Raw genomic sequence first — 10,213 nt, 5'->3', positions numbered from 1 at the left:
GTAGGACATCCTTTGAGGGGTCCCAAATTGGAGAGGGTGCAGGCCAGGCTGAGGAACACACCCTCCCCCGTGCACGAATTTCATGCACCGGGCCACTAGTCTATATAATAAAAGCCTAGTATGCTAAGTGTCTGACCGTTCGACCAGTCTCTATAACACACACTGACCACCAGGGGGCAGATGCTCCGGCTGGTACATTAGCTTGCTGCTGAAGTCTGGCCGATCAGGACTGGGTGAGACAGGCTGGACACGCCCTGGAGCCCTCTTGCAGTCCCTCCCCTGCTCGATGGTGCACCGGTGGGGTCCCTTGGCCTGGCCTGTGCCCTCTCACAATCTGGGACCCCCTTGGGGAATGTCGGAGAGCCGGTTTCAGCCTAATCCTCGCAGCCCAGGCTGGACCCCTTGGGGAATGTCGGAGAGCCAGTTTCAGCCTAATCCTCGCAGCCCAGGCCGAGGGACCCCACCGGTGCATGGATTGTGCACCAGGCCTCTAATATGTTATAATCACAAACATTTGGACTCAATCTTGGATGTACCCTTATGTTCTAATATGGGACCAGAATAATTGACTCCCTTTTCTTGCTTCTACATCAGTTCCCCAGAGAGCTCCTGTCTAAGGAGTTCGGTGCAAGGCACCTGCCTCTGTGCTCAGTACTGCGGACAAACAAGCTTGCTGAGAATGATCCTCTGATACTTGAAATGCTTTCAGCACCTTCCCTCTTCAACGCTTTATTCTCTGCTTTCATTTCCCCGTGGTCCCTGAGAGAAGAGATGCAGTGTATCTTAACTTTAAAAAGAAATTGATGGGGCAGGACAGGTCGCAGGTTCCCCTGTCTTAGCATTGCAGTGCCGGAGGGATATTGAAGAGCAGTTATGTTTGTGCCTAACACATGCCTGCAGGTAAATGGGCCTGCTGTGGGCGGGAAGGAGGCCCAGTCAGGGTTTCTCCTGCAGCAGGTTGCCAACTCCCTCCTCTCCCCCCCCTGCTTGTGCCTACTCGGGCCCTGGAATGTGTCTCCGGCCCGGTTTACCTGAGCTAAAGCAGAACTGGGCCCAGGCCATCCCAGCAGGTCTTACCTGAAAGGGACTTCTGCTGAAAGCACCTGTAAGCACTGAGCGGCCCGTAATTGACTCCCTTTTCTTGCTTCTACATCAGTTCCCCCAGAAAGCTCCTGTCTAAGGAGTTCGGTTGGAGGCACCTGCCTCTGTGCTCAGTACTGCGGACAGACAAGCTTGCTGAGAATGAGCCTCTGATACTTGAAATGCTTTCAGCACCTTCCCTCTTCAACGCTTTATTCTCTGCTTTCATTTCCCCGTGGTCCCTGAGAGAAGAGATGCAGTGTATCTTAACTTTAAAAAGAAATTGATGGGGCAGGACAGGTCGCAGGTTCCCCTGTCTTAGCATTGCAGTGCCGGAGGGATATTGAAGAGCAGTTATGTTTGTGCCTAACACATGCCTGCAGGTAAATGGGCCTGCTGTGGGCGGGAAGGAGGCCCAGTCAGGGTTTCTCCTGCAGCAGGTTGCCAACTCCCTCCTCTCCCCCCCCTGCTTGTGCCTACTCGGGCCCTGGAATGTGTCTCCGGCCCGGTTTACCTGAGCTAAAGCAGAACTGGGCCCAGGCCATCCCAGCAGGTCTTACCTGAAAGGGACTTCTGCTGAAAGCACCTGTAAGCACTGAGCAGCCCTGTTGCTTCTGTTCCGTGTGCGTGAACTTGATGGACTCACTGGCTGGCACCAGGAGGCACAGAGGAAGATGGTGGCTGAGGAGGAGCCATTCCTCCTAACGGTCCCAGGAGTGGCCTGCGATGGAGCACTGGTGCCCGGAGCCTTTGTCAGCCCGACTCTTCTCGGGGTCTTGTTTTCTGTCTCCCCCCTCCCTACCTCCCCCAGATAGAGCGCTGAGCTGAACAACTTGTCTCCTTCCCTCCTCATTCTCCTCTGCGTGGCACCACCCACCCCTGTTTTTATTTTGGTGGAAAATCTGAGAAACCTAATGCTGCCTAGTTCCCCAGCCCTGACAGAGGGTTGCCTCGGGACTGCGAAGAGAGCCTGCAGGAGGAAGGGGCTGCTACCTAGATCCAGGGCCAGTCTCTTACTGCCAGTGGCTCTGTGCATATGGCCTGTCAGGAAAATCCAGAGGACCCCCCCCACCCCCACCTCCACCAAAAGAAAAGGCAAAAGAGTTGGGGAAAGAGATGGGGGGCGGGGGGAGAGCGCGAGCAAATGAATTTGGTAAATATCAGCCAATGGATGTGAGCACTTCTCTTGGCAAGAGCTCCAGCCCATAGTGCTGGCGACTAGGGATGACTCCACCCCTTTCTTTTCCTTTTTGCCCAGGCACTTAACCAGTTTAGTTCCCCCTGCTGTGTGCAGTTAGAGTTCTGAGATGTGAGGTGTGTTGACTGTGAGGCCTTGTTGTGAGATGAGGTGAGAGCCGGGAACAAAATGCTCATTATAGGCCATTCATGTCGACAACATTTATACCTGTGTTTGCTGCAAGCCAAAGCAGGAGCTAATTTGCAAGGCTGCCTTTGTGGAGCTGCGTTTGATCAATGGCTGCCTGTGTTAATGTTTCAGTAAGCTATTGATTTCTGCAGCAGCTTTTGTTCCCTGAATTTATGTGCCGCGGGTCTCCGCAGAACACACTATGCATGTTTGATTAAAGTTCAATTGACTTCATTCCTGGTGAGGCTCGAGCTGCTTCCCTCCCTATTTGTAGAACCACAGCTTTCCCTGGCGTGTTCTTTTGTTTGTGCTCAAGACCTAGCCACCCATGCAGTCACCAATATGCTGTTTAATCCTCCTGGATTTGCTCCATTCCAGTGTTTAATCCCTTCGCAGACATTACAGTGGTTGAGAGGCAGCTCATAAAATCTGGTCTGGACTTTTATTTATGTATTTATTTTTGGATCAACTTTTTATATATCAGAAGCATGTACTCGCTTTAAGTGCACAGTTCAGTGAGTTTTGACAACTGTATAAATCCATGTAAATACCACAGTTGATTTATAGAATATTCCCATCACCCCAGAAGGTTTCCTGGTGTCCTTTTTATAAGCGGTTTTCCTACTCTCTGGATTCCAGGCCACTAACTTCCTTTTTGTGATCACAGGGTTGCCTTTTCTAGAACGGAATTCTATAGTGTGTACCCTTTTGTGTCTGGCTGCTTCCATTCAACAGGATGCTTTTCAGATCCATCCATATTGTGTATCAGTGGTTTGTTCCTCTTCACTGCCGAGTCGTATTCCAGTGGGCGGGGTGTGCCGCAGTGTCATTCATCCTCCCGGGTGGGGGCATCTGGGTTGTTTCCGTGAACATTTGTGTACAAGTCCTGCATGAGCACATGCTCTTATTTCTTTTGGGTAAATACCCAGGAGTGGAATGATTGCTGGGCCGTGTGGTGGATGTTTGTCTAGCTTTCTAAGAGTTGCCAAACAGCTTTACAAAGTGGTTTGACCATTTTACATTTCTAGGATATGACTTCCCCATCTTTCCTGAATTTTGACATTTACATTCTTTCATTTTCTCATCAACTAATTTTAGACTTGCAGGGAGGGAGGGTCCTTCGGGCTTGGTCAGTTTGGTCATGGGCACTCCAAGGATCTCTTCTGGTCACATTCTTTTTAAAAAGCTGTTACTTAAAAGGTGACAACATTGGGTCTTATTTCAGCATTGGGTTTTTTTCCATGTCCTGATTTCTCACGGGCTAGTGGCGGAGGACATGGTGCAGCACTAAAGGTTTAGAGTTGTGAACCGAGCTTTTCCAAGCCTTTTTTCTGCCGGTGTCTAGCATTGGGCCAGTCGCATAGCCTTGCTAAGCTCTGGCTTCCCCCTCTTTTAATCTGCAAGTTATGCCATCTTTTAAACCATTTAAATTTTTTCAAAACATTCATTCTTGAGAAATAGGAACAATCCCTGGTCACCACGTGGGGCAGTATTGCATAATAGACCACTGCTGTGGCGCAATGTCAGGGTGGCTGCTTTTCAACAGCCTTGAAGTCAGACTGAGGTTTGACAGGGACGCTGGTGGCACCCCTCCACCTGATTTTCTCCCCATTTTTATTTCCCTCCATCTCCTATAGCTTCACACTCTCTCTTAGATTCCAGGCCTCTGCACCCAGTGGCCCTAAAAGGAGGAGGTGGAAGGAACCACTTTGGGTCTCCTCGTTCTTCCCTCGCCTTCAGGGTCGGGCTCTGGTCTACAGCACCAGTTGCCCTTCTGAGCTGATGCGCACGCCACTCTGGCAACGGATTCGAAGGGTGACGGTCACCTGCCTTGGCTTCTGTTCTGCTTTTTCATAAGAAAACAGAGTCAGATCAGTTTCGTGTTGGTACATGTCTCTTAATCTCCTAGTGGATTTATGAGTGTGTTCCCTCCAGCCAGCCCACACCAACGATCAGTACAGATAAACGACATTCCAGGCAGGGAAGGTAGGAGCAGGAGGTTCTGGCATCATGGCCGTAGGGCTCAGGATGCTCCAGTCGCCACAGGGACATTAGCCTGCATTTGTAGAACAGCATGACAGACAGACAAACCAGAAATTCGAGGGCAGCTCTACATTTTCCCTGTTGCTCATCACCTTCTCATGGAGCCGAAAAGGGGCTGGGTAGTGGCGGGCTCCTGGTCTCCATGGCCTTTAAACACTGGCGGTCACGGGCATTTTGTTGAGTGGCATTTGGAAAGAAGCACATCCCCGCTCCGAGAGAGGCGTGCTGTGTGCTTGTGCTGATCCTTTCAGGCCCTGGTGACAACTGTGTCCTCCTCAGGAAATGCCCAGGCAGAGAATCCCGCTCCTGGGCAGTGAGTGCTGAGCACACAATTGCCTGCTTTGCAGAAGCCATTTTCCCACCCAAAGTCTGCCCACTTCCCTGCCACCTTCCTGCCATCGTGCTTCGGTCTTCTGCAGTGTTTTTAATGACACCTCGTCTGATGGGCACTCCGTCGCATGCGTGCCTACGTGGCTTCTGCGCTTCTTTGTCTTTTTCAGTCCTTCCAACACTGACCTAGCTCTCTGGTCTGGAAAGCAGAATCTTCTCTTTCTTAGCTCCTCCATTCACAGGCATTCAGCCTCTGGTGGGCCGCACTGGTGCGCAGGTGACATCCCCCAGGGTGACGTCCTAGGATACCGTCATCTGCCAAGTTAATTGACTTTGTGCAATATTTATTTAATTAGAGGAGATCAATCTGAGCGTGGCTCTCTCGCTGCCTTAAGTGTTTTGTTTGTTTGTTTTTAAGTTAAAGATATTTTATCTTGGGATTTTTGTCTAAAGAAATCGGTCTTTCGTTAGCTGAATGCCATGCACCCATTTGTGTGGCTGGTGCCTGCTGTCCCTGGAGTTGCAGTGCCAAAAGTGCTATCTTTTTAGGAGATGCCTTGGCTCTCTTTCTGCGGGGCCATGAAAAAAGAAGCTCTTTTTGCCTTGAAGACTGACCTGGTGACATGTGGCATCTCATCTGCACAGCAGCACCACTGTCTGTCCACTCTTAGTCTTTCTTTGTCAAGCCCCCGTCGTTGCCTTTCGGACTTGGTGCCAGCTCGTCCCAGTGTGGGCACTCAGATTGGAATGGGGGCTGTGGAGCAGTTTTTGGTTTGGGGTTTCTGCTCTTCCTGACCTCCCACCTGGCCCGAGGTCTCCGCCACCTCCGTTATATCCTTGACTATTTCTGGAGTCATCTGTCTGGCCAGGTGGTTCCTCATCCTGGATTTCACTGGAAGGCAGTGAAGAACGAACAGTTCCACACGCACACACACACACACACACACACACACACACGTGCGCGGTTAGAATTATTGATGCACCTCCAATGCTCAGAACAGAGGTGGCACCTGGCATTTAGTAGGCATCCACAATCCCTGTTGAGTGAATGGATGTTCCCGGCGTCTAGAAGGTGTGCTCTCCTGGGCGGAGGTGACAGGCCCCATTTGCCCAGCTTTTTCCTCTTGACCCCAGGAGCAAACTGTTCTTGGTCCTGGTCTCCCGGGTAGACAGCTGGTACAAACCAGCTTCTGCTCCCACAGAGGGGACAGGGGGCGCCAAGTCCCTCCAGACACCTCCCTCACGCCAGTCCTTCTTTTCTGCAGGGGGAACTGATCACCTTCTATTACTACTGGAAGAAAACCCCAGAGGCAGCCAGCTCCCGGGCCCATCGCAGGCACCGCAGGCAGGCTGTGTTCAGGAGGATTAAGACCCGCACTGCGTCCACACCCGTCAACACACCTTCCAGACCCCCCTCCAGTGAATTCTGTAAGTGGGGGGTTTTCACACGCTGTGTCCCAGTTCTGGGCCTGCACTCACCGGCGTCCTTGTCAGCGTACGGCTGGAGCTGATGCCCGGGAACCGTGTGCGCACGTGCAGGCGTGTGCTAGTGCACAGCCTGGCCTGAGTGTCACACTGACTTGGGATGTGGTAGAGAGTTTTACAGATTATTCGTTCATTTAAATTTTTCTAGTAAACACAACGTCATTTTAATTTTTTACAAAAGTAAGTCTTGGCCTTGGCCTGAGGGTTTTGGTAACTTGAGGAGGTTGTTCCACTCGGTAGACGGTGTACTGTTTGAGTTTTCATTGCACTTGGATTGTGGTAGCAATAAGAGCAGATTAACATTTTTTCTTTTTCCTCCTGCCATACCAAGCTCTTCCTCGCGGTCCCAGTGTGACGTGTGATATGACAATGAAGCCACGCCCACTAACCCTAAACACTAGGATGCAGCAGTAGATAGAGTCCAGGGCACAGACCTCCAAGGGTCGCTAAAGTTGCACATGCAAACAAGAAGCCATCGGGTCACCCAGGGCTGGCGGGTGGCACTGGCCAGAGGCAGGTCCTCAGGATGGTGTGTCAGGAGGCACCACGGGTGCTCTTCACCCTGTTCAGATTCACCGGTTGTGGGTGCCCGCCACCCAGGTTTCAGGTGTGACACCAGCCCCCAGCAATGTAGCAGGGCAAGCTCTTGGGTACCCCCCCCCCCAACCTCCCCTCACACACAAGTACTTTGTTGTGAAGACTGGCCCTGAGAAATTCAGAGGGTCCTACCTCAGCCTACTGGGCCACTCGGCCTGGTGGCTCAGAGCCTGGGGCAGGCCGAGTGTGACGGTCCCCCAACCCTCACCCTGTTGTATGCCTGCCATGCCCAGTGGACCTGAGCTCGGCCAGTGAGGACGACTTTGACAGTGAGGACAGCGAGCAGGAGCTGAAGGGCTACGCCTGCCGCCATTGCTTCAGCACCAGTGAGTGGGGCTTTGACATTGGCATTGGGTTGTGCTTCAGGGTTACTGCAGAAAGTTGGAGATTTTACTTTACTTCACCCACCCCCCACCCCCCCGTGAATTCAGTACAGAATGCTGATCAGTGGGTAGGACAGACATGGTCAAGGTTGGGGCCAGGGCAGCTATTGTCGCTCCTCCTGGGTACCCCAACATAAGTGGGGAGGGGTTTCCTGAAATGCTGTCGTCCTGGGAGAGAGCAGGGCAGCACCAGTACCTGAGCTGTGTGAGTGTCGGGTGTCTGCCCGAGCCCAGTACTGCGCGGTTCTCATGGCACCTGGGTGGGTTGAGCCCCCTGCTCAGATGCCCCAAGGACACTGGTTTTTGAGGTTTGGTCCCCACCCCCCCTTCCCTCACGCAGCCTCCAAAGATTGGCACCACGGGGGCCGGGAGAACATCCTGCTCTGCACAGACTGCCGCATCCACTTCAAGAAATACGGCGAGCTCCCGCCCATCGAGAAGCCCGTGGACCCCCCGCCCTTTATGTTCAAACCCGTCAAAGAGGAAGACGATGGGCTCAGCGGGAAACATAGCATGAGGACGCGGCGGAGTCGAGGCTCGGTGAGTCCCGGGGCCGGCGACCGAGCCTTCCGGCCACACCTCCAGCTTCCTAGGATGCCGGGGTGCAGGCACCCCGAGACTGAAACCGTTTGCCCAGAGGCATTAGCCTTTCCTGTGGGCTGTCCTCTCCCTCCCTCCTGGGGCGTCAGTGTGGCCATGGGTCTCGGTTTTGCCTCAGGGCAGGCTCTCCAAGTCCCTTCGACCTCCCTCTGGCCCGTGGCTGGTCTCTAAGGGCACATAGCTCTGCTATTTGAAATTTTCTGGCTTTTTTAAAATGTTTGATCCAGTTTTGGAAACGTTTAGGTACATGTTTTTACTCACAGCAAAGCCTCATCCTTCCATAAAGAGACTGTTTTCCAGGTTGGAAATGCAGCCGGGACCTTTGAGAGTGAGGGCTCTCCCAGGTCGGGCCTTTTAGGCAAGTGGGTGGCACCTCCACCTTCCTCTGACCCTAGGTCCTGCCCGCCCGACTGCTGCTCGCTCACAGGAGCAGGTGGGCCGGCGTGAGTCACTGTGCCCTGTCTTTTCGGAGCCCCCGTGGCCTTGCAGAAACGTGCTGATGTGCTCGGTGGTCTAGGAGCTGAGCCGCGTTATTTGACAGCTCGTGTCTCTGGGTCACCCCCTCCTGGCAGGTGGCACAGCAGGTGCTGTTTGGGTTGGGTTGGGCAGTTACCTGGAATAAGCACAAAGACGAGGTGACTGGGAGCTGACTGTGTAATTGTCATTCTGGAGAGCGTGGCGAGGGGACTGTCCCCACTGACGGAGGCCCCTCAGAAACCCTTGCTCACTTCCAGCCCGTCATTCAGGAGGGTCCCAGAGGCAAGTTCGTGGGGTGAAGCCGAGAATGGCTTTTCCATGTGAACCCACCCACTCACCCCTCCTCCCTTCACTCCATACTGACCCTGTCCGTGAGGGACAGCCAGGGTGCTTGTTGTTTGCCAGGGGCTGGGATTTGGCACGAGGCCAACAGTGGGGTCTGCTCTTGATGCCCCTGTGTGTGTGCTGGGGTCCAGTCTCACCAGCCCCGGGTTTGGGTGGGCAGATGTCGACATTGCGCAGTGGTCGAAAGAAGCAGCCAGCCAGCCCTGATGGTCGCACCTCGCCCACCAATGAAGACATCCGCTCCAGTGGCCGGAACTCCCCCAGCGCTGCCAGCACCTCCAGCAACGACAGTAAAGCAGAGACTGTGAAGAAGCTGGCCAAGGTAAGAGGTGGGGGTGGGGGCGCTGCTGGGCCCACCCTCCAGGACAGCCTGATGGCTGGAGTTGGTGCTCTGCTCCCTCTGACACGGGCCGCAGCTCATCCACGGAGCCTCCCAGGGAACCAGCATTGCCCTGGCCTGGGGCTGCAGCCTGGGGCCTGGGGCCTGGAGAAGGGGGTCCAGCTCAGCTCCCAGCACTGACATTTCGGGGCTCCTGAGGTACATGTTTTTACTCACAGCAAAACATGTACCTAAGGCCTCTGAGGCGGAAGGCACAGGGGGGTGATTGAAGATGCTTGTTCCTGCCTGGCTCTGGCGCTCTCCTTCCAGAGCTTTCTTGCTTCTGGAGATAGAGCTCAGACTGTGGGACGGGGTGTCAGCACCCAGTCACCATATCCTGCCCCCGAGGCTGAGGGGACCCCTCTCGGCTGACCCCCTGTGCGCTTGCCCCCTGCAGAAGGTGAAGGAGGGAGTCTCGTCGCCCCTGAAGAGCACCAAGCGCCAGCGGGAGAAGGTGGCCTCGGACACAGAGGAGGCCGACAGGACCAGCTCCAAGAAGACGAAAACCCAGGTGGGGCCTGCAGCTGCAGCGAATGCCTGAGGAGCCCTCCGCCGAGTCTCCCGAGGGGGTGGCAGGGCCCTCTCTCCCAGGGAGGGGCCGGGTCAGGGCAGGACCGCTGGTCCTTGAGGACAAGCTGGCTGCCTGCTGTGCGTGTGCAGGCTCTGGCCACGCAGGGCACACTAGAGCGTCCCTCCTCACCTCTCGCCTCAGGAGATCAGCCGGCCCAACTCGCCGTCCGAAGGCGAGGGGGAGAGTTCTGACAGCCGCAGCGTCAACGATGAGGGCAGCAGTGACCCCAAAGACATCGACCAGGACAATCGCAGCACGTCCCCCAGCATCCCCAGCCCCCAGGACAATGAGAGTGACTCGGACTCCTCTGCGCAGCAGCAGACCCTGCAGGCCCAGCCCCCAGCCTTGCAGGCTCCCACTGGGGCTGCTCCAGCTCCCTCCACAGCCCCCCCAGGAGCGCCCCAGCTTCCCACCCCGGGGCCCACGCCCTCTGCCGTTCCTCCGCAGGGCTCCCCCTCAGCCTCCCAGCCGTCCAGCCAGGTTCCGCCGGGTTCTGCTTCCCATGCCCATATCCAGCAGGCACCTGCTCTGCACCCACAGCGGCTGCCCTCCCCGCA

At 54.8% G+C, this 10,213-nt stretch overlaps 1 protein-coding gene across 1 annotated transcript in view; it reads left to right on the top strand.

Annotated features, from left to right (window-relative positions):
- Window positions 1-10,213, top strand: part of RERE (arginine-glutamic acid dipeptide (RE) repeats) — a 267,612-nt gene that overhangs the window by 239,910 nt on the left and 17,489 nt on the right. The window contains exons 12-17 of the mRNA XM_014546200.1: window positions 6,085-6,247; window positions 7,135-7,227; window positions 7,625-7,824; window positions 8,867-9,028; window positions 9,483-9,596; window positions 9,798-10,210. Of these exons, the coding sequence (XP_014401686.1) occupies window positions 6,085-6,247; window positions 7,135-7,227; window positions 7,625-7,824; window positions 8,867-9,028; window positions 9,483-9,596; window positions 9,798-10,210 (1,145 nt within the window). The remainder of the gene's footprint in view (window positions 1-6,084; window positions 6,248-7,134; window positions 7,228-7,624; window positions 7,825-8,866; window positions 9,029-9,482; window positions 9,597-9,797; window positions 10,211-10,213) is intronic.

This window comes from Myotis brandtii, unplaced genomic scaffold, assembly GCF_000412655.1.
Source record: "Myotis brandtii unplaced genomic scaffold, ASM41265v1 scaffold434, whole genome shotgun sequence".
Classification (NCBI taxonomy): Eukaryota; Metazoa; Chordata; class Mammalia; order Chiroptera; family Vespertilionidae; genus Myotis; species Myotis brandtii.
Note: the sequence above shows the minus strand (reverse complement) of the source record. Positions and strands in the feature narration are given on the sequence as shown.